At 46.9% G+C, this 24,605-nt stretch overlaps 1 protein-coding gene across 1 annotated transcript in view; it reads left to right on the top strand.

Annotated features, from left to right (window-relative positions):
* The window catches only part of GPC3 (glypican 3), a 196,185-nt gene extending 176,807 nt beyond the window's left edge, over positions 1 to 19,378 (top strand). The window contains exon 7 of the mRNA XM_088665404.1: positions 18,330 to 19,378. Within this exon, the coding sequence (XP_088521530.1) occupies positions 18,330 to 18,499 (170 nt within the window). The 3' untranslated portion in view covers positions 18,500 to 19,378. The remainder of the gene's footprint in view (positions 1 to 18,329) is intronic.
* Positions 19,379 to 24,605: the final 5,227 nt, after the last annotated feature.

Raw genomic sequence — 24,605 nt, 5'->3', positions numbered from 1 at the left:
AGATGTTTTGGACTACAATTCCCATCTTCCCTGACCACTGGTCCTGTTAGCTAGGGATGATGGGAGTTGTAGGCCAAAACATCTGGAGGGCCGCACTTTGGGGATGCCTGTTCTATAATAATGACTGATTAAACATGTTTATGCTTACACACTCATGCAAATGTGTACATGTTTCATGAAATAGTTGCTCAAACCACTTAGCAGTGGTATAATTTTCTACATAGCCCATGCCTGGTCCCAGTCACCCCACTTATGGCTGCTCCAGTCTGTGGTCCAAGCATTTCCAAAACGGATGGGTCTACAGAGCCCCGTTGCAATATGTTAATGAACTGAAGCTGTATGATCAGGCCTCCACTCATAGCTGCCAAGTCTCCCGTTTTTGGCGGGAAACCCCGTATTTAAATGTGTTTCCCGCTGGCAGCCCGGATCATAAAATATCCCTTAAATCTCCCGTATTTTAAAGGAAGCAGCTCCTTTCCCTGAACCTTCCCCTCCCCTCCCTCTTCCCCAGAAGCAGCCGCTTGCAAAGGCACCATCTTCCCCGGCGAGCTAAGGAGCGAACAAGCCTCGCCCTCCCTCTCTCCCCTCACCCCCAAAAGCAGCCTCCTCCTTAGCCCAGACTCGGCTGGGCAGCAATTGGTCGATCCCTGGCAGGTTCCAGTGGATCGGAGTCTCCGTTTCCTTTGCTTTTGCCTAAGAGGCAAGAGCACTTGGCCCCGCCCCCTCTCCCCTCCCTGCATTTTCTCCTGATCTCTGGAACGGAAGACGGAGTTTTTGCTGTGAGGCAGATTGCTTTCACAGCGATCTTTTGGTGAGTGACTATTAAACCCCTTCTTCCTTAAATTTCCCCAGAACAACCCCCAAACGGAACTAACTTTCCTCCCTGAACCCCAATAAAACAGGGCTTAAAATAGGGCACTCCCTCTCTCTAAAAAGCTAAACAGCTTTGACCCAAACCCCTAAAAAACGGGGCTCTCTTCCCCCCCAAAAACAGGGGTAGATCACTGCCAGATTTTAATTCTGAAAATAGATCGCAGTGCTTATCTTGCATCTCTTTTTCCTCCCTGTGCAGTGCTGTATATTGTGCGCAAAAAAGGAGGAATCTGGAGAGGGTGTGTGTGTGTGTGTTGGGGTGATTTGCACATCCACCCTTTTGTATGTGCCATCATGTCCTTAGGGTGTGTTATGTGTGGTTGCTTTTGCCTACAGCCACCCCTTTTAAGCCTCTGCATTGGCAAAATTCTGTTGCTAAATAATAGTAATAATAATTAAGCAGGCGTTTTAATTCTCTCAAAGTCGTATTGTATTTTTTTAAATCATGGGGGGGATCATGGTTACAGGTGCTATAGAAAAGAGTGATAAGCTTATTGATATGCATAAACTGCTACTTTCCAAACCGTGATTGATAAGTGTTTAATCACGGTTATTTCCCCAAAAGCAGCGTTGTTAGAAACGTACTTTGTGTGCAGCCCAAAGACTTTAAAATAGAAAGCTGGTAACCAGAAGCCTTGAGCTATTCTGTTGGCTGGGGGGGGGGGGAGTCCTGGCTCTATTAAAACCTGTGGCAAAATTCCCATTTGACCTCCTTGGGGGGCAGAATTTCATCTGTTTCAGTTGGCCTTGGGAGAAAAAGCAGAGTGGAATCTTCCTTTTCCTTGTGGTGAGAGAGGGACTTGTGGGGCTCCAGACCAGGGGTTAGCAACCTTTTTCAGCCGTGGGCCGGTTCACCGTCCCTCAGACCATGTGGTGGGCTGGACTATATTTTGGAAAAAAATATGAACACATTTTTGTGCCCCACAAATAACCCAGAGGTGCATTTTAAATAAAAGCACACATTCTACTCATGTAAAAACACCAGGCAGGCCCCACAAATAACTCAGAAATGCATTTTAAATAAAAGGACACATTCTGCTCATGTAAAAACACGCTGATTCCTGGACTGTCCGTGGGCCGGATTGAGAAGGCGATTGGGCCGCATCTGGCCCACGGGCTTTAGGTTACCTACCCCTGCTCCAGACATTGGGAAGCTTTAATGATTTGCATGAATGCAATGCATTGTAATATTTACAGAGAAGCAATACAACATGTGATAGTATGTGTATACTGATTTTCCCTTTCAGAAAAGCTGAAAATGCTAGGTGATGGCAAAGTTTGTAAATGTTGCAAGTTACCTGTACAAAAGCAGAGAGCATGTCATTGGGGGAACTGAGGCAGACAAATCAATTTACTTGGCTTGTATATCCGGGGAGGGGGGGGGGGAGATGTGGAACTACAGTTCTACAGTTCTCAATCAGTGGGCTGTCCAGTGAATACCTTTACAGTACTTGTATTTGGTCAAGCTGATACTTCTAATCTCATAGTGAGTAAAAGATGGGTGTGAAAATTTTATCTTCTCTTTTTTATTTTTAAAAAACCCTTTATGTACGCTACAGTTAAAAAAAAGACTAGAGGCAGACTTTACAGATGTGTTTTTAGTAAGAGAGAAATGGAAAATTACTCTCATGCTGTGGTGAAGAAAGCTCTACCTGTACAAAGGATACATTTACAAAATAATTGGTAGTACTTTCTGAAAAGTAGAAAAAGAGCAGTAGTAGTTTGGAAACATCCAAAAACTTTTTGTAATATCTTCTAAGAAGAGCTGAAAATTTCTTTGTTCTGACAATAAACAAAACTAAAAGAAATGGTCAAAGCTGAATCAGGGGCTGAATCTATTATATATAGCTACCACTTTAATGCAAGGTTGTTGGATGGACCATAGACTTCATATGCCTTAACATTTGAATCCTGATAGTTTGAGTGTATGTGCTCCCAGGTATATACAGTAATAATAATAATAATAATAATAATAATAATAATAATAATAATAATAATAATAATTTATTATTTGTACCCTACCCATCTGGCTGGGTTTTCCCAGCCACTCTGGGCGGCTTTCAGAAGGATATTAAAATAAATAATAATTTTCTTGATTTACAGAGGTGTGTACAATGTCTCTCATATTTTTCCCCTCTAACATTTTAACAAATCAGTTTAGGTTATTGAGACATTTAGAAGGCGTCTCAAGGCAGCCCTGTTTAGGGAAGCTTTTAATGTTTGGTGGATTTCTGTATTTTACCGCGGCGTGGACTGTCCCTGAGAATCATAGACTGTCCCTGGGACAGGTGAGGGTGCTGATCCCTTATTTTCAAATCCGAAACTTGGCAGCTATGCCTCCACTGAAAGAAGGGCTGCTGCTACAAATTAATCTGAGAAGTGGCAATGTGGATAAAGAAACCCTCTCTGTCTGTCTGTCTGCTTCTCTCTCTCTCCCACCCACAGCATTCTGTGTTGCGGCTGCTTCTTCCAGAGTCTGCTGAGTGGCAAAGTGCAGAGCACAGCCAGTTCCCACAGAAGGGACTCAAAGCATCTGTTGTGAAAAGTGAGGGTTGCTTTCCAAAGCTCTCCCCACCCTCTCTTTTGCCACAGTGTTCCAGCTCCATGGTGAGGCTGAAACGGGGGTTCTTCCACGAGGCCTGATGTAATTGGAGGAGAACATCTTGTCCTCAGGAGAGCAGGAGAGCAGCTGAACGGTGTTTCAGTCTCAGGAGACTGACACAGCCAGAATGGTTTGACATACATAGCTCAGTTTCACAAAACCTTTGACAAACTGCAGGTTTTCATTTTAAAGTAGTAAGAATAATAAGTAAATAAATGAAGCAGTCAGCTGCTTCTGGGTGCTCTTGCAACTGATCAGGGCCGTCCCTAGGCCCGGGCTGGGTGGCACAAGGCGCCAGGGCGCCTGGCCATCAGGGGCACAGAAGGGGCGCCAAACGCTGGTGTCTGCCTCCGCGCGACTCTGCTGTTGAGCGGCTTCAGGCAGCTCTCCAGAGGCGCACGGGGAGCGCTGGCCTGGGGCCGCCTGAATAGCTGAGAGGCGCAGCGCAGCGGTCCCAGGCTCGCGCTTCACGCGGGGATCAAAAGCCTGGGGCCTCCTCCTCCACACCTCTGTTTTTGAGCAGCTTCAGGCCGCTCTCCGGAGGCGCGCAGGGAGCGTGAGCCTGGGGCTACCTCCTCCGCGCCTCTCAGCTCCCCGTGCGCCCCTCCTGCCCGCCTCACTCACGGGGGGCGCCGGAGGGATCTTGGTACCAGGGCGACAGATATGCAACTGATGGTGTTCTTGCAACTGGCCTTTTATTTTTAAGAACCAGTTTGCCTATGAATAAACTGTTGGGCTGGCGAAGGTGGCCAGATGTGGAGGGATGAGCTTCTTGGTGTGCACCTCAAACAGAGGAAGCTACAGTATGCTGAGTCAGAACTGAGTTGGTCTTCCTAGCTCAAGAGCAGTGAATCTCCGTGGTCTTAAGCAGAGAGAGGTTTTTTTAAACCATCTGCTCCCTGGTCCTTTTAATTGGAGACGTCAGCGATCTAACTTGGGGCTTTTCAAGTATGAAGCAGGGAATTGTGGACCCTGCCTAAATGGTGATCTACTTAAGCCAAAGGTGGGGGCCCTGGGGATCTCTGGGTGTTATAGGACCCCCAACTCTCACCAGCCTCAGGCAGCATGACCAGGGCCAGGGCTGATGGCAGCTGGAGCCAACAATGCCCAGAGAGCCGCAGGTCCCTGATCTAAGAAGCAGCATTCTTCTTCTTCTTCTTTTGTTGTTGTTGTTGACATATGCCTGTCAAGCCTCTGCTTGTTGTTTAGTCGTTTAGTCGTGTCCGACTCTTCGTGACCCCATGGACCATAGCACGCCAGGCACTCCTGTCTTCCACTGCCTCCCGCAGTTTGGTCAGACTCACGTTGGTAGCTTCGAGAACACTGTCCTACCATCTCGTCCTCTGTCGTCCACTTCTCCTAGTGCCCTCCATCTTTCCCAACATCAGGGTCTTTTCCAAGGATTCTTCTCTTCTCATGAGGTGGCCAAAGTATTGGAGCCTCAGCTTCACGATCTGTCCTTCCAGTGAGCACTTAGGGCTGATTTCCTTAAGAATGGATAGGTTTGATCTTCTTGCAGTCCATGGGACTCTCAAGAGTCTCCTCCAGCACCAGAATTCAAAAGCATCAATTCTTTGGCGATCAGCCTTCTTTATGGTCCAGCTCTCACTTCCATACATCACTACTGGGAAAACCATAGCTTTAACTATACGGACCTTTGTCGGCAAGGTGATGTCTCTGCTTTTTAAGATGCTGTCTAGGTTTGTCATTGCTTTTCTCCCAAGAAGCAGGCGTCTTTTAATTTCGTGACTGCTGTCACCATCTGCTTCTTCTTTTAGATTTTATTAATTCTTTTTCATAATACAATAAAAGAAACTAAAACAGAGAGTGGGATAAAAAAGAAAATAAAGCACCAAAGGAAAGGAAAGATAGGACTTCAGATTTCCCATCTCTCAGTTACATGAAAGAAATTATTCAAAGTGTTCTCTCTAGAATCATTTTTTATTTATTGAATTTATATAACCCCTGTGAGAGGAGGGGAAAGAGGATGGGTCTGCCAAAGCTTTTGTGTTGGAGAAAGACGCGCCAAAAGCCATTCGGAGGTTCTGAAACCGACTGACCACATCACTCCGTGTAAATAGCAATGACTTAAGCACTGTAAATACGCAGCACCAATAAAAGAATAAAATGCAGAGCTGCGTAGCGTCGTTACTCTGAAGTAGTCCGCTCCGGCCACTGTGACAGCCCCCTATACCTGGAGGTCTCAGGGTGGTTCACAGAATAATAATAATAATAATAATAATAATAATAATAATAATAATAGAATCTTAGCATTGGAAGGGACCCCAAGGACCATCTAGTCCAACCCCCTGCAATGTAGGCATCAACCTCTGCTTATAAACCTCCAAGGAAGGAGAGTCCACCACCTCCCGAGGGAGACGGTTCCACTGAATGATACCAAAGTGATCTGCTTTCAGTTTGGCAATATTTCCCCAGTCTTCTGACCTAGATAGATTAATTCATTTTCCTTTTTAAACAAAAAGTCCAAAAGAGGTTCTGTAAGTAATGTTACTATCAACTTTGTCTCCAATAAATTAAACAATTCCTCCGTATTAAACAATAATTAGCCTTTCCGTCTTTGTCCACACAAGAGTCTCTCTGCTGTGACCATATATTAAAATAATATTCCATAGTTCTTTACTCATTATGTATTCATTAGTTTGCACCCAGTTCTGTTTCTTCTGTTCCCATTACCTGCTGTATTTGCCGTGGTTTTTCATCTTGATTTTGAAAAAATTACTGCTTCTCTTTATGCATCTTCCATTCTTTTCCCAATTAAAGCATCAGAGATTTGATAGCCTTTCCCCTCTAAATTCACTCCAAGCATTCATGACTGCATGCAAGATATGGAAGGATACCTCTGCTTAGAAGAGGCATTCTTTCCTGAGCGAGGCAGATGCCGCCTCTTAGCTCAGGGATTAAAAAGCACGTGGAGCCCCCTGGACACTGCTGGACTCCAGCACCCTCCAACCCCAGAGAGCAGGGCCCAATGGGGAGGAATGAGGGGCAGTTGGATTCCAGCAACATCTTGACAGCCACAGCCTCCCTGCTATAATAGTGAATTGGCCCCCCTTTATTTTAGTTGGCAGCAGCTGAAGCTGCAGTTAGAAGCATCATGGAAATTATTGTGTATTTATTAAACCTATTAGTTGCTTTTTTAAAAAACTGATGTAATTCAAAGCAACTTAGCAACAAGGGCTGGAAGCACCCTGTTGCAATGCACCTTGTATGAAAAAACAGCCACGGCCTGAATTCTGGGGTTGTTGTGCCTCTGCTCTGTTCTTAGAAGGACCTTCCCCCTGGCATAAGGGGTGCCGGCACTAATTCTGTGCTCTGTTTTTGAGTGGGGGGGGTTGGGTAAAAAGTTGCAACATGAGTTGGGAATTCAAAACATATGTTGGTTAAATTAATATAATTTAGTTTTGACTGGTAAGTAAGATCTGTGCAAAATTACATATATTATATATTACTACCTGTAGCAGTAGTATTTGGCATTCCCTGACATTTTCAGACGGTAAGATTAAAATTCTTTGGTTTCCAAAAGCACTTTGTTTTTCTTCATCAAACTTTGCCTTACCAAGCTAAATGTTGCCCAGTCACAAAAATAATAGCAGATTTGAATTCATAGAATCATAGAGTTGGAAGAGACCACAAGGGCCATCCAGTCCAGCGGACCCTGGTTCATTTGCTGAAGCCCCTGGTAACTGCACCTCTGAGCCATTTCCACTCTGGTCTCGCAGCTGTGTGTCGTTAGCCGGGGATGAATTATCTGCATCTGACTCCTCCCTGCTGAGAGCCCGGCGCCTCAGCTGATCTATATGTCTCTTCCAAACTTGCCCATTTTCCAAGGTCACATAATAGGACACAGGTCCACTAGCCCGGGTGATCACACCGGCCACCCACCGCGGACCTCGTGAATAGTTCCTCACCCAGACCAGATCTTCAGGGGTGAGATACCTTGTTGTGTCAGTCTCAGCCTGGGGGGTTGCTCTTGAATTACGGTTTGGCATTTTATCTGGGTGGACATAATCCAGCACCGTTACCAGTCTTCTACCTAAGAGCAGCTCGGCTGGCGACTTGCCCGTCGCAGTACACGGCGTCGCATGCTGCAAAAATAACATTCGCGCAATGTGAGCCGACCAGTTACCCTTCATTAAGCGCGCAGTGGATTCTTTGGCTGTTCTTACCATGTGCTCAGCCTGCCCATTGGAGGATGGGTGAAAGGGCGCGGATGTGACCCCTCTTATGAAGTTATCAGCCAAGAATGCCCTGAATTCTTGGGATACAAAAGCTGCCCCATTATCTGATACGCTGGTCTCAGGTAACCCGTGGGTTGCAAACAGCTGCCTCAACACCTTGATTACGGCAGCTGATGCCATGCTAGGGACCATCGCCACTTCTAACCACTTGGAATATGCATCGACGATAACCAAAAAAACCTTCCCTTGGAATGGCCCAGCAAAATCTAAGTGCAGCCGGCTCCAGGGAGTCCTGTACTACTCCCACCAGTGGACCGGTGTTCTGGTCACATCTGGCCGCACCTCTTGGCATGCCTTGCATGTTCGCACCCCAGCCAGTTTAGCCAACAGATGTGATACAACTGGAATGGGGTATGAGTTTCCCCTGAGTGCCTTATTGATAGTACATTTGTAATCTGCACAGATCCTGACTTCCCCATTTGCTTTAAGGGGCGTGACGATTGGAGTCTCCCACTTAGCAGAGTCCACGGGTGAGAGAACTCCCTGCTTGACCAATTTATCCAGCTCTGCCTCGATCTTGGGTTGCAGTGCAAATGGCACTCGCCTTGGTTTGAGTCGGATTGGGGCCACCCCGGGGTCCAACTCGAAGTCAACTGGGGGCCCTTCATAACAACCCAGTTTTCCATTAAAGAGACCAGCAAATTCCTTGCATAATGCCTCGCTCATCTCAGGGCAGGTTTGGATTGAATTAAGCCCTGAGACACTCAGTCCCAGGGCGGGGAACCAGTCAGTGCCCAGGAGACTGGGGCGACTGCCCTTCGCAATCACCAGTTTGAGTACAGCCTGTTTGTCCCGGAACTGTACTCTCACAGCACACATTCCCATAACATGGATGCGGCCTGCTGAGTACGACTGCAAGGTTGCCGGAAAGGGCTCCAGAGGGGGCAACTTACCCCTGGGGAAGAATGTCTTCGCGGTCTGGTCTGACACGATGGTGAATGCGGATCCGGAGTCCACCTCCATGTCGCACTGCTGACCCTCAATCTTCACCTTGACGTGTGCCTTGCCTTGCGCTGGAAACTGCACGGCCCTCCCGTTGATCTCCGTTACGTAGTGGCAGTCCTTTAGAAAACGAGTTGCTGTGGGCGGTCTGCGATGCTCCAGTCTAGGTGCTCCTGTCGCTCCCGACGCCGCCGATCTACAGACCCTGGCGATGTGACCCGTCTTTCCGCACGTCCGGCACATAGCATCCCTGAAACGACAACTCTTCCGCCCATGGTTTCCGCCACAACCTGGGCAACTGCCTCAGTGATCTTTGTGCACTGTGCAGGCCTGACGCACCAACTCGACCCCACGGACTGGGCTCTGGCTCGGAGTAGCCTCTAGCTCGTCCATGGCATGCGCAACTTCTATCTGTGGCTTAGTGGCCTTGCGACTGGCATCAAGCTCCTCTCTTTCATAATTCTCCGTGGCGGTGGCCTCCTTCAAGGCTGAAGCAAGGGTAACCTCTTCTTTAGCCACGATGCGTCTTCTGGCTTTCTTGCTGCTCAGACCACCAACAAACCGATCCAGGAGAGTCTCTTCCAGATTTTGGAAGCCGCAGTGCTGAGCGAGCTTCTGGAGTTCAGCCAGAAATGCGGATACAGACTCCCCAGCATGCTGCTGCCTCTTATGGAACTCCATCCGCCGGGCCATCTTGGTCTCAGTAGGCGCCAAGTGGCTTGTTAGGCAGGCAAGAATATCTTGGAGAGATGTCTCACTCAGCTTCGCTGGAGCAAGTAATGCCTTGGCTAGCTTGAAGGTCTCGGGCCCACAGTAGCTCAGGAATGTGGCCCTTCTTTTGCTGGCATCGGTGATCCCTTGAGCCACTGCAAAGAACTCAAAGCGTTCGACGTAGTCTTCCCACGTGTGGGGCTCTGATGGCTGGAAGGGCTCCAATACCCCTGGACTCTCCATTGTCCTAGCGGGCAGGGTCGTCTACTCAGCTGGCCAGTGAGTCTTGTTCTACGCTGCAATCCGGACTCTGAGGCAGGGCTGTGTTTAACCGCTCCTCAGCATTCCGGATCCCATCCTCGTCGACAGTTGTTGTGACGTGGGGTTTGTGATTTCAGCTCTCTTGACATAACATGCTGGAGACAGTTCTCTAGTAACAGCTCTTTATTAAAGTGAACAAGACTGACTGTGAGGGCAGGAAGGCTACATTTATAGGGACAGGGAACTAGCTAGAAAGGGATACATTTTGGAGGGAACAATATCAGGCAATCACAGTGCTGCCTTTTGGAGGGAACCAATAAGACAGAGGATCCAAATACAGCAGCTTAAATGAACCAATAGTAGCTGTACCCTCTGGAACCAAAAGGCAGTTACTTTATCCTAATGCAAATACAGACAATAATAATACAGAGATAAAATCCTTTGACTCAATACACAACACTGATGAGCACTCTTTCTCTGTCTCTGACCCTCTCTGGGTGAGAAGCAGCTTTTTTCATTTTCTCATAATCCACTGCATTTAAAAGTGAACACCCCTTTTAAATTGGAGTTGGGAGAGGTAGAAACCACAAATTCTCTGGTGCCACGACACTTGCCCATGATGCGACTCAACATGCAGGATAATTGCAAACTGGCACCCAGCAGCTTTGTTTCTACCCGGAGACCCTGCCATGCAGCAGGATTCTAAGAAGATGTAGAAAAGAACTGGGTACTGCCAGGGCCAGATTATGCCCTTTAGAAGCCCTATCAGGGGCCAGCAAACTTTTTCAGCAGGGGGCCGGTCCATTGTCCCTCAGACCTTGTGGGGGGCTGGACTATATTTTGGAAAAAAAATATTAACAAATTCCTATGCCCCACAAATAACACAGAGATGCATTTTAAATAAAAGAACACATTCTACTCATGTAAAAACATGCTGATTCCCGGACTGTCCGCGGGCCGGATTTAGAAGGCGATTGGGCCACATCCGGCCCCTGGGCCTTAGTTTGGGGACCCTGCCCTAAGCACGGAACAGATTGTGGTGGGTTCTACATGCAATTCAAAATAAGAGCACTGCACTGAAAAATAAAATTTTACTTTTGAAAAGGCACAGAATTTACATGTATGCTGAAATAGAAATGCATGTGTGTTGTGTGTAACATGAAGCATGGTTAACAGGGCAGTCTTGAGCAAGTCGTGCGCACTGGTGCTGAGGGGCGGAGATCGCTCCGGCGCCCCCACCCTCGCAGGGCGCAGCATGGTTTCCACCCTGGGGCACCGCACCACTGGGGGTCTACCTAGAGCCGGCCCTGATGGTTAAACTATGGAACTCCCTCTCACAGGAGGCAGTGGTTGCCACTAACCTAAATGACTTTTTAAAAGGATTAGACAGATTCATGGAGGAGAGGACCATCAACAGCTGTGAGCCATAATGGCTCTGTTCAGCCTCCATGGTCAGGAGCAGCATTGCTTCTGAATATCAGTTGCTGGAAACTGCAGGAGAAGTTAGTGGTTTGGGGCTTAATTCTTCCTAGTGGTTTTCCCATTGTTGGGCCCTGAGAGAAGAAGAAGAGAAGAAGAAGAAGAGTTTGGATTTGATATCCTGCTTTATCCCTACCCGAAGGAGTCTCAAAGCGGCTAACAATCTCCTCTCCCCTCCTCCCCCACAACAGACACTCTGTGAGGTGAGTGAGGCTGAGAGACTTCAGAGAAGTGTGACTAGTCCAAAGTCACCCAGCAGCTGCATGTGGAGGAGCGGAGACGCGAACCCAGTTCACCTGATTATGAGTCCACTGCTCTTAACCACTACACCACACTGGCTGAACTAGAGTTGGACCACTGGCCTGATCCAGCAGCCGGCTCTTCCTATGTTGTAATGGCAAGATCTGACTTCCTCGCATTATTTAGAATCATAGAATCATAGAGTTGGAAGAGACCACAAGGGCCATCCAGTCCAACCCCCTGCCAAGCAGGAAACACCATCAAAGCATTCCTGACAGATGGCTGTCAAGCCTCTGCTTAAAGACCTCCAGAGAAGGAGACTCCACCACACTCCTTGGTAGCAAATTCCACTGCCGAACAGCTCTTACTGTCAGGAAGTTATTCCTAATGTTGAGGTGGAATCTTCTTTCTTGAAGTTTGAATCCATTGCTCCGTGTCCGCTTCTCTGGAGCAACAGAAAACAATCTTTCTCCCTCCTCCATATGACATCCTTTCATATATTTGAACATGACTATCATATCACCCCTTAACCTTCTCTTCTCCAGGCTAAACATGCCCAGCTCCCTAAGCCATTCCTCATAAGGCATCGTTTCCAGGCCTTTGACCATTTTGGTTGCCCTCTTCTGGACACGTTCCAGCTTGTCAGTATCCTTCTTGAACTGTGGTGCCCAGAACTGGGCACAGTACTCCAGGTGAGGTCTGACCAGAGCAGAATACAGTGGTACTATTACTTCTCTTGATCTAGATGCTATACTCCTATTGATGCAGCCCAGAATTGCATTGGCTTTTTTATGTCAAGTTTGTGGTCTACCAAGACTCCTAGATCCTTTTCACATGTACTGCTCTCAAACCAGATGTCTCCCATCCTGTATTTGTGCCTTTCATTTTTTATTTTTTATTTTGCCCAAGTGTAGTACTTTACATTTCTCCCTGTTAAAATTCATCTTGTTTGCTTTGTTTGGCCCAGTTGTCTAATCTGTTAAGGTCATTTTGAAGTGTGATCCTGTCCTCTGGGGTATTAGCCACCTCTCCCAATTTGGTGTCGTCTGCAAACTTGCTCAGGATGCCCTCAAGCCCATCATCCAAGTCATTGATAAAGATGTTGAATAAGACTGGGCCCAAGACAGAACCCTGTGGCACCCCACTAGTCACTACTCTCCAGGATGAGGAGAAGCCATTGATGAGCAAGCACCCTTTAGGTTCGGTCAGTAAGCCAGTTACAAATCCACTGAATGGTAGGATTGTCTAGGCTGCATTTTACCAGCTTCTTTTCAAGAATATCATGGGGCACCTTGTCAAAGGCCTTGCTGAAATCAAGATAGGCTACATCCACAGTGTTCCCTTCATCTACCAGGCTTGTAATTCTGTCAAAAAATGAGATCAGATTAGTCTGACATGACTTATTTTTCAGGAACCCATGCTGACTTTTAGTGATCACAGAGTTTCTTTCTAGGTGCTCACAGACTGTTTGCTTAATGATCTGCTCTAGAATCTTTCCTGGTACTGTATTGATGTCAGGCTGACATCAATCAGTGTTAGTAGGATACCCCCTGGCTTAGGCAGGGATAAGTAATAAAAAGAGAAGAGGAAAATGGGGAGTTTAAGGAAGTCCGGCTAAGTTTTTATTTTCCCTGTGGTGACTAATTCTTTTGAAGCATCAAATGCCAAGTTCTGTTTTGCTGATGGCCTAAACATGTGCTCAGCCTGCCTGTTGGGCTGTCCAGAACTCGATGCTCTCCAGCAGCCAGGTATGAAGGGGGTGTGGTTCTTGGGCAGAGTCCATGGAAATGAGAGGAAATAAGAGGTCCATCTCATGCCTGCATCATCATCAGCATCATTAATAAAAATTAATATACCAACCATCACAGGGCGGTTTACAAAACACAAAATGCATTGCATGCTAATAATAATAATAATAATAATAATAATAATAATAATAATAATAATAATAATTGTTGTGTATTAAAGTAATAGCACAGCCAAGTATGTACTGTAACATAGAGTTTATTGTAGTGTATTACAGAGTTCCAGCGAGAACGTCTATCATTTGCTGGTTCAGGGTGCAGGATTTGGATCCTCTGCCGGATTGGTTTCCGCTGGAGGGTTTCCTTGCCATTGGTTCCCACCAAAATGTATCTTTTCCCTGCTAGTTCTCTGTTACTATATAAGCCCCAGTTTTCCCCATTCCTGTGTTCTGGCTCTTACCTGTTCTTTGAAGTAAAGAGATGTTGTATCAGATCCTCGCCTCCTGTTTCTTATTTGCACTGAGCTGAAATTACTGAAGACCCACTACACTACAATAGGAAGAAGAAGAAGAAGAAGAAGAAGAAGAAGAAGAAGAAGAAGAAGAAGAAGAAGAAGAAGAAGAAGAAGAAGAAGAAGAAGAAGAAGAAATACATTTAAAAGGACATGGTTGTTTAACAGCTTCCCCTAGATGAAGATGGTCTTCAGGAAGTGAAAGCATTCACTAGCGCCCCCTGCTGGTTAGAAGCACCTGCCCTTCAGGCCCTTATTGTTGACTGTGAAGCAATCTGTGCAAAGACCTTTGCGTTTTCTTCTGAGCCTTCCTGGGAGTACAGTGGGTTTGCTTTGTTCTGCATTTGCTGCTTTATCTGTTTCCTTTTATCTGTTGCTTTACACTTGTGAGAGGCATAGCTCAGTGGCAGAGGGGCAGAAGATCCATGGTTCAATCCTGGCATCTCCACTTAAGAGGGTGGGGTCTCATGGGATGGATGGGTAAAGACCCTTCTCTGCCACAGCCCTGGGGAGCTGCTGGTGGTCAGAGCAGATCACAAATGGGCAGGATGGGCAAATAGTTTGGCCAAATATCCCCAAAATCCAATCATTCTGGACAAGAACCATACGAGAAATTTGTAAGATAACTAAGCAAGTGCTAGAAATCACCCCAGAACTGGCCTTATTAAACATCTTTCAAGACAACAACGCCCACGCAGATTACAAATAACTCATAACCCACCTATTGTCAGCAACCAGAAACATCATAACCAGACACTGGAAAGACCTGTCAGGAGCAAACATGGACCAATGGTATCAAGTAGTATGGGAAACGGCCCTACTAGAAAAACTAACCAGCAAGCTGAAAATCACACGAGGACAAACAGAAGAAGACACCTTCACCCCAATATGGTTCCCCTTCATCACTTACACAGCCCAACAAGATAATGACAAAAACCCACCGTCAGCATTCAAATCAATATGGTTAAACTAATCAAAAGCACCCACCCACCCCCACTCACACAAGAAACCAAAGACCACCACAGCCACCCACAAATGAATAATCACACCCTACGCCAACCCCCGACCTCTCTCAGCAACAAAGGAGTACAAGCGAACAACAGAGAACCCGCACAAACAATGCTGACACTGAACCCCTACATATATCTAGGAAAACAGAAACATAGGCAACCCACCCCACCCACCCCACCCACCTCTACCCCCCTTCCTCCTAATGTCTCAACAAGCAAGATTGATGTATAACAATGGAAAAAATATGAGACACTGCATTACCTTTGTAAACCAAGAAAATCCTCAATAAAAAATTAAAAAAAAATAGTTTGGCCAAATATGTGACAGCTTCCTGGGTCCTTTTTATGATATTGATTTGTTGCTGAATTGGCTATTTTTTCAATCAGTAGTTTTTTAATTTTGCACCTTTTTATTTTAGTTGTGTTGTGTTATTGCTGCAAGTGGATTTTCTTTTATTTTAAAAAGGAACTTGGCAGCAAGATGAGCTACAATTGTTGGAAATAAATGAAGGAGGAGTTGGGGCACCAGGGGCCACTACAGAGAACTCCCTTCCCATCCCTCCTCCCACTAATGCAGGACTGTTGAAACTTATAGAATCATATTCATTGTACTCTCAGATTGAGACTCGGTGGAGCTTGGTGAACGATGAGCTTCTGGGGAGCTGGAGAGGGAGAGGAAAGGGGCTGGAATGTGTGAGGCCAGGACATAACAACAACAGAGAGAGGTAGGGCTTGCACCTCTGAAACACCAGGGATACGTCACACCCACAATATTCTGTGTGCTGCTCAATGAGGCACCATAGGGTTGTACCCAATGCTAGGCCTTAGGTTCATTTATTTTAATGGGTTTCCCCCTTGAGTAGGACTTGGGTGGATACAGCCTGTAAGAGTTGGATGGGTTGTCAGAGGTCATCTAGTGCAGCCCTCTTCTGCACGCGTGTTGGTGAAACCAAGGCTGGTCCATTTTGGGGATTTTCAGTTGGCTCCAAAGTCTGCCAAAGTATTCCATCTTCTGTTGCCTTTGCACTCATACTCTGCACTCGCATTCACTGCCATGTGTCCGTGTGTGTGTAAGAGAGAGAAAGTTTGTAAACTGGAATGGGTACAGTAAAATGTTAAATTTCTTGACTTTGCTGGGGATTTCCTGCCTCCTCCTTCCCAGTGACAAAATGCCCTGTGGCAGGAGAGCCTGAAGGAGCCCCTGCTGCTGATCCAGCTGCATCAGAGTCCATTGACAAAATCCCAGACCCTCCCTAACTATCTGTTTGATTTTTAAAAAATAAATGGGCTCGATGCAGTGGCCCATCTTGTTTTTATTTAGATTTCAAAGTGGGTTGTTACTTTCTTTTTCCCCAAAGAGAGGCAGCAAAGGAATACTGAAAATTAAATATTTAGCCTGTCAGAAGTGCAAAGGGACTTAAGCTTCACAAATACCCTTCTGAGGCAGGGAGTATTAATGTTCCCATTTCCCAGTTGACAATGGTCCGAGGACACTCAGTGTCACCATTACTGGGTAAACCAAGCAAGGCTCAAAAGTTGTTATCTTTTCAGCAACATGCAGGTCACCCTTGCTTTTCTTGCCTCTTTGATAGCTGTGCCTTGGTAGCACTGCCCTTCTTGCTCATCTGTGGGTCAACATCCCCACCTTTCTCAACCTCCTGATTCAATTCATCCTTGATGGGTGTTAGGTGTCAAAGAACAAATAATTCTTTCCCCTCCATGCTCACGGCACAGTCTTCATGGCAGCAATGCAATTACGGGAGAGGATAAGATGTTGCTCAACTTAATGCTCTGTCCAACCTCAAGGCCATCCACCAGACTGTGCTTGGCATCTCCTTCAGAAGGCCCAGAGGCATGGCAACATGAAGGCATTCTCTGGCATTGGCACCTAGCAATCACTCCCCCCCCCAATTCTCCTGTGGCTGCCTGGCTGGGTGCCAGCCTCACATTGCCTTTCATGTTCTCCTTTTGCTTGCAAGGCATGAGTCAAAGGTTGGCCTTTTATGGTGCTGAAAATGGGGTGAGGATGGTGAGGATTGTGAACAGAGGGGAGAGCAGAAGGGAGCCAGGCACAGATATATAAAACCCCTGCCATATACCCTACCCACTAGGTTTATTTTTACATTGTGTGTGTGTGTGTTTTCTCTGCTGCAATGCACAGGCTTGCTATGGCAGCTCAAAAGTAAATCTCCTTCTCTTCCTGGCTTTTGGCATGACTTTATCTGCCCTTGCAGAGCTTTCCAGAAATGTTAGCGTCCAGCAAAAGGCGGCTGGTTGGTGATGACTCGGTACCTGGAAAGTTTGTGCCAAGCGAGATGAGAGGCATAATTCAAATTGTGTTTCCCCTGTGGAATGTCCCCCACCCCTTAACCCTTCCCCCATTTTTTGTTGTTGACATGGAAAGCACATATTTGAAGGCTTACAGCTGCTGGTCGCTGTCATTCCTGTTGCATGTTGAAGCAAGTCCAGAAGATCTTTGCGTTCGATGTGCTACCAGTTTGAAAAACCAAACATCCAAGCCCAGCCAGCCACTCACCACTAGAAGGGAGCTTTTACACACACAAATGCACTCGGAGAGAGTGGGTGTGTGCTGGTGCTTTCAAGAGAAGAGTTGCTGGTGTGAGGAGGTGCCTCTTCTCCTGCTCGAAAATGCCAGCGGAGCTAACGAATATCCTTGCAAAAGGTCTGTCTAACTAGAAGCACAAAGTACAGGACTGGAGCATAAGAGGAGGGAGGCTGGGGAAACTGAATTAGCACAGGTTGTCAAAATTGCCACATGGGTGTAGCCTGCCTGGTTCAGCTCCGGAGCTGATTTTGGGAGGCTGCCTGGAAGAGCTTGTGTGGCGGGGTAGGGTGGGGGAGAGAATCTTGGCAGGACCAAGAGATTTAATTGAGAACTGGCTCCCTGGCAGGAATGTTTGCATCATACAGAAGCCATTAACGTGATTGGGCTCCCTTGTCCTCTGCGAATGTGCCATGTGGTGTGTGGTCTGTGCTCCCCAATGGAATCCTGCTTTGTGGTTGCTTTTGCTGGAGTGAATAGAGAAGAATTCTCAACACTACGTAAGGTGTCTGGATTCTTCTCTCTCTCCATCCCCCCCACCCTCAACCCACATCTCCCACACCTCAGGCTGCTCCTTTAAAGGAAAGGAATGTTGTGGTGAAAACCTGGGAATTTTGAAATGCAGTTCTTCTGCCAAAATGAATCTAGTAGGGCAAAGTGTGTGTAAAAATACATATGATAAGTGAAAAATGGCACAGGAGAGTCAGCATTACATTAGGGAATGTTGGTTTGCAAAACAAAATGTGTGCATTTGGCAAAATTGTGCAGTGAAATGTGTGTATTAGGAGAGATTTTCACTACAATCCTGATGAATTTTCATGAAGAAAAGTTGTGCAAATGTGGAGAACGAGAACTGAAGATTGTAAAAATGGGAAATGGACACCCCTCCAAAAAGGTAGAGCAAGATTATCCCAGAACTGGTGTGCCAAGAGAGCCTTAAAAGCTCCCCACCTTACTAGCATTTAACTTGTGGAATTTCAACCAGCCAGGCTTCAGCAGCATATGGTTGAAATCAAGATGTGGGTATATTGTACTGATAGACCTGGAGTCCTCAAACCCTCTCTTAAAGTCATTTGAACCACTAGCAGTAGGTTCCCGCCCATATTCAATATTCTTTCCTTTCTTTATTCTAGAGCTGGCTTATGATCTGGACACAGACAACATCCCTTCAAGCAAGCAGCTCTGGGATCAGAAAAGCAAAGAGGTGTCAGTGATTCACAACCTTGGAACAGGCATCGTGATGCCGGGTCTGGATCTTTTGGCCTCTGTCCTAACGGTCCTACTTCTTCTGCTTGCCAAATAGTTGTGGAACTATCTCCTCATTGAATTTGTGACATTCCTTTTGTGAAGATTGCTCACAAGCTCTCTTTCTCCTCCCAAGGCATGTGGAAAGAGCAGCTTCAAATAAGTTTCATTTTTTAAACATTCAAATAAGACTCGAGGGAGGGACTCGTTGTAGATGTAGTGAACAAAGGAAAGTTCTTGTGTTTTGGAGAAGTCTTGCCTAATCATAAGAGGGTAAATATACCTCAACATTTGCATCCCTTAAGAGATTTATGAAGATGGAAGTTTTTCATTGCTTTTTAGAACAACGGCCTTGTTTCATCTTGAGTTAATTGGCATGGTCACTTAAAAATGGCATTGAGCTTCATCCACTGGCTTTTAAGTACAGCATATACATATTCAGTAACTGGACGAATTTTAGTGGACACTCACCTGAGAAACCTACAATGGGAATATTACAATGTCCCAAAGCAGTGATGACATGTTTTCACTCTGAGGGCTGGACCCCTGTACTGAATTTTCAACATCTGTAGCAAGATTGGCATGAGGCATCCAGACTGAGCTGTTGTTGTTTTGGAACTCTGGATTGTGGTTAATTATGAGCTACATATACAAATGTTGGAGAAATGTTTATGTGTGTTACATGGCTGCCTAGACAGCTCCCTGAATTGCAAACAAACAGATCACTTCCTGGAAAAGATGGGTGCTGGGAGTTGGGAAGAAAATGGGCAGAACTACCGGTAATGCAAAGCCTGCCCTTGTGGAGCAGACCTGATTGGTGATGGGAAGATAGGCAATTCTGGAGAGGCCTCCACGCTGTAGGAAGAGGCAACAAGCCCTTTGCAGAGAACACAAAACAGCAAGCATGTCATTTTAAATAAATTTCTAAAAAAACAAACCACCGACAACTAAATGGTGTTTTATTTATCATTGGTGTTGTGCTCAGAGGCTGCATTTTGAGTCTTTGGAGGTCAGCCCAGTTGGGCCGCTTTGGGTTTATAATTTGCTGTTGAGGCAGCCAGGCAGTATTTTTAGGAGAAATAGATTCCAGCGCCACATGAGGCAAGTTGATCTATAGTGGTGGGTGTGCATGTGTGTGTTTCTGCATTCATTGCAGCTGCAAGACTACACACACGCTTCAATGTCTGCCTTTAAAGCTGCGATCCCATGCACAGTTTTATGTGGGGAAAGGCCCATTGAATTCAGAGGGACCTACATCTGAGTAGCTGCACATCAGGGAACCTGCAGACCTCTAGGGGTTGCTGGACTAAAACTCCCATCATCCCTGGCCATTGATCATGCTGGGAGTTGGAGTCCAGCAGCATCAGGAGAGCTGCAGGCTGCACCATCTCTGATCTAAGAAGATAAACTCCTCTTTTGAATAGGGGCAACCCTCCCTCCCTCCCTTGCATACAGCAGGCAAAGCTTCGTCGTAGATCACAGGTGGCCCTCCTGGTATTGTGGGGTTGCAACTCCTAACAACCCTGACTGTTGGCCAGGCTGACCAGGGCTGATAAGAGTTGGGCGTCCCACAGTATCTGCAGAGGGGGCACCCTCCCTGCAATAAGGGGTTTGGGTGGGAAACATTTGCAGACATCAACACAAATGTCTCAACTTTCCATCTGCCCTGGCTCTCGTTTGCGGGGATTTAATTTTTTTTTTAAGTTCCATATCTGAAGCTCTTTCCATTAAATTCTCATTTGTGATGTGAACACCTTACCTCACCTCCACACTTTTTTTTGGCAAATAACTCTTGAAATTCATAACACATGAGATGCACTTTGTTTTAACGCAACTTTGCTATAAGGTTGTGGTTTTTTGGTTTTTGTTTGCTAGGCATTTGAAGAAGAGAGAGGAATAGCATTCTGGTGTTTTTCTTTGTTGCATTGTTGTTCCTAGCTAGGGATAAAAGGGTGTGGAGAGCTTTCCTCAACAAAAATGGATCACAGGAATGTGCAAGAAACAAAAGGTCTCCCCAAAAGATAAAGGAAATGTTTGAGGAAGGTAAGAACTGGAGAGTGTCCGGTTTTAAAATGAACCAGTAACCTTCCATAAATGCAGCCTAAGTTGTAAATGCTTGCTCATGATTTCACACAAGAACCCATTGCAGCCCTGGGAAGCCCCAGTGGCTGAATGCATGCAGTGTGTGTGTGTGTGTGTGTGTGTGTGTGTGTGTGTGTGTGTGTGTAAAAGGCATGTGGGTTTGTGTCCACTTTTCACCGAAACCGCTTGACCGATGGCATTCACATTTTGACACAATGTCCCAAGCGAATGTCCAAAGGTTCTTATAAAGTTTGCTAAGACAGATGTCACACCTGTGGCAGGTAAAACACCAAAAACCCCGTGTTTCAAAACACACCACTCAGACGAAAGTGCATGCTGGGAAAAGAACTAGGTTGCAAACCAGCGCCCTCTAGTACTGCACCTATAAAACCTTCTCTCTCAACAGCACCTCGGCTCCTGTTTACATACTAGGCCGAAGCCTTTACAGACTAGGCTGAATGGAGGTACTGACTCGCCTGGGTGGGGGGTGGGCAGAGAAAGGGGTGTGATACGTCATGGGTCGGGATAGGGAGGGGGAATCACAGGGATAAACCGGGGGGAGGAGGGGGGAATCACAGGGATAAGCCGGGGGTTGGGGGCGGGATCATAGCTGCCAAGTTATCCCTTTTTTAAAGGGATTTTCCCTTATGCTGAATGGGCTTCCTCGCGAGAAAAGGGAAAACTTGGCAGCTATGAGCGGGATACTTCATGGATCAGCACAGGGTGGGGAAAATCACAGGGATGAGCCACAGCAATGTGTGGCAGGGCCAGCTAGTTTAAAATAAAACAGGAACCCTACTCGACCATACTCAAGGGCACTCCCAGCTGAGACTTGCACTCACAGCGGCTATCCAGAAGCTTCCAGGAAGGCCATAAGCAGGGCTTGGTGGCAACAGTCCTCTCTGGCTGTTGCTCACCAGCAGCAGGTATTTACAGATAGACTGCCTGTGGACATGGAGTCTCCATCATATATATTATGGCTAGTGATAACTGATAAGACATCTCCCCTATGAATTTATTTAATCTTTTAAAGCAGGGGTAGGCAACCTAAGGCCCGTGGGCCAGATGCGGCCCAATCGCCTTCTCAATGCGGCCCGCGGATGGTCCGGGAATCGGCATGTTTTTACATGAATAGACTGTGTGCTGTTATTTAAAATGCATCTCTGGTTATTTGTGAAGCATGGGAATTCATTCATTCCCCACCCCCCACCCCCCAAAAATAGTCCGGCCCACCACATGCTCCTAGGGATGGTGGACTGGCCCACGTCTGAAAAAGGTTGCTGACCCCTGTTTTAAAGGCATCTCTCCTGTAGCTTCAGGTTCCCAAAATTAAGGTGCACCATGAAGGAAATACTAAATTTGCTCTCAGGACCACAGGATTATTTCCATCTTAACTCAAGGAGCTGATATTGATCTACACTACAGAAACTTGTAGGTGCTGCAAAGGTAGCTTTTCATGTGGTCCAGTGTTTTCTTTTGTACTAAATTTCCTCTTCCCGTCACTCTCATCCATCACTTGGTAACCACAGGGTTAGTACTGAGGCTGAGGGTTTTAGCACAAGCCGTGGAACCCATGCACTAATGAGTAAGAGAACTGCTACTGAGCATGTCCAAAGTGCATTTTCTGCACCACTGAGTGACAGCCCATGCCTGCACACATATGGAACAAAGGGGCAGGACAGTGAGTGTGGCTTTCCCTTGCACTTGAACGAGAGCCAGAGTGAAGGAGCTGCTTCCCCCTTCGAATAAAATTTAGGTCGCTGCCCTGAATTTTCAGCTTTTTTCCTTTTTAAGTATGTCTCTCTTGTTCTCATACTTACAAAGACTTAATGGCGATGTGCAGACAGATATTCTACAAGGAAACTGCCCACCTTCCATCCCCCCCCCCCGGGCGAAGAGCTAAATTACCTGCTTTGCACAGAGAAGATCACAGCTTCAGTTCCCCAATGGCACCTCCAGATTGGGCTGGGAACGTCCCCTGCCTGAAACCCTGGAGAGCTGCTGCCAGTCAGTGTGGACAATACTGAGCTAGGTGAACCAGTGGTCTAAGGCAGTTCCTGAGTTGCTGGCCAATGCATACAGAGTTCTGGAGTGATGGATAAGCACTTACTTATTTAACAATTCCCAGTGTATTTAACTCGTAATGCTGCCGGCATCAACTGGGGGCTTGCCATGTCTCCCCACCCACGGCAGTGCCAGTTGGGGATTTAACCTCTTATTAGCACCAGATGCTTCTTTGCATCCACACATGAATTTCAAAGTAGAAAAGCTATAGCTCAGTTGGGAGAGCATGACTCTTAATCTCAGGGTTGCAGGTTCGAGTCCCACATTCAGCAAAAGATTCCTGCATTGCAGGGGGTTGGACTAGATGACCCTCGTGGTCCCTTCCAACTCTACAATACTATGATTCCATGGAGCTGGCTGAGTTGTGATTAAAAAGAATTCCCAAAGCCCCCATGCTCCTGTAGGCAGCTGGAAGCTTGGGGGTCCAATGCTCCCTGGCAATGCTATCCGTTTCAGTCAAGGAAGCAACTGACAAGGGGCTGTCCTCCACACTACGTATTGTTATGGTCTTCCAGGAGAGATGGCTTCCAACGACGACTGGAGCAGAAAAGCAGCAGGAGCCTGACGAGAGAGAGGATGGCTCTACTGAGACATGAAGGGCATCCAGACTTGGAACAGCTTCCTATCTGCTGAGTGTGATCCAGCCAGCGCAAAGAAAACAACCCCGAGCAACTTCCGGTCTGCCGTGCTGGCGGAGAGGCGCAGAAACCTCGAGCTCCAAGGTTTCTGGCTCTGGGGGAGGGGGGAATCCCGCGAGGGCCACGCGGATCCCCGTAAGAACCCTGGGTAGAGCGTCCCGGGCGAAGTAGCCCGGCAGAGCCCCAAGGTGTCAGGAGTATGGGCAGGAGTCAGGCTCTGGGGCCTGTAGTGCTTTGCAGGACTGGGGCCTGCCTCAGCTTGTGCTGGAGAAGCAAGGAGTGGCCACTCAGGTGAGGCCACTTGATATCTCACTGCACCTGGTGGCAGGAGCTGGGAGGGATAGAAGCTCAGCATTTCCCTTCAGCTCTTTGCCACAGCAACGCTATCCCTGCCTGGTTGCATCTGGCCTCTTGCTCCTTGCTCCTTGTTCCTTGGACCCTTGCCTTGCCGCCGCCTTGCTCCTTGGACCCTCGCCTTGCCGCCGCCTTGATCCTCGACCCTTGGACTTCGCCCTGCTGACGCCTTGCTTCTTGATTCCCAGACCTTCGCCTCTGCCTTGCTCCTTGACCCTGTGACTGCCTGCTGCTGGACCCTCAGCCCTGCACCTGTTCCTGCTTCTACATCACCATCTTGCCTCTGGTCCTGACGTCCTCAGTCAGGGCTTCAATCGCCCACCGACCGGACCGTGACACAAGGCGACTCCTCCGCTGCCTGGTAAGCTCGTTAGAGCCCCAAGAGCCAGCAGAGTGGCAGTCGCGGGAGCCATTTTGGGAGCCATTGTTACCTCCACAAAGCGAAGCTCCGAGCCTACAGCCTGCAAGCGGCGGATTCTTCCTGTTAAAAGATCAGATTTGGACCAAGTAAGTCAAAATTTGTGAATTGGACTGAGAAATTTGGCGCTGGGAGGAGGCTTAAAAGGGAAGTCGCCCCCCCCCCCAATTGAGTAACGGATGATGCAGTAAAACTATGGAAAGCTCAGAAGCTTTGCTTTAAAAGAAAACTTTTTCCTGATGCAGAGTTAGGGAAAAGGACAAAGTGTTTATAAATCTCTGTAAAAGACTGTGATTTGTTAAGGGGAAACCCCCCTGTGAACTTGGAGTCGGGTCAAAGGAAGGACCGGCTAGCCGTCTTTATGACGTCACAATAGAAAAGAATGTGACTGTCTGTATAAGCCTGAGACTGAGAGCTGCAGACAAGTAAAAGAGTAAGTTTCAAAAATAAATCTTAAGGCTGCTCAGTGCTGAATTTGAGACTGAACATTAAGAGAAAAGTAATGAAATAGAGGTTGGATCCAGTTCAGACGGGATTTTATTTTTTTATATATTTGTAAAATATAAGACAAGGACAACAACAATACCACTTCCTGCCTGCCACAATTA

The sequence above is a fragment of the Zootoca vivipara genome, chromosome Z2 (genome assembly GCF_965207765.1).
Source record: "Zootoca vivipara chromosome Z2, rZooViv2.hap1.1, whole genome shotgun sequence".
Taxonomy (NCBI): domain Eukaryota; kingdom Metazoa; phylum Chordata; class Lepidosauria; order Squamata; family Lacertidae; genus Zootoca; species Zootoca vivipara.
This window is presented reverse-complemented; position numbering and strand designations above follow the sequence as displayed.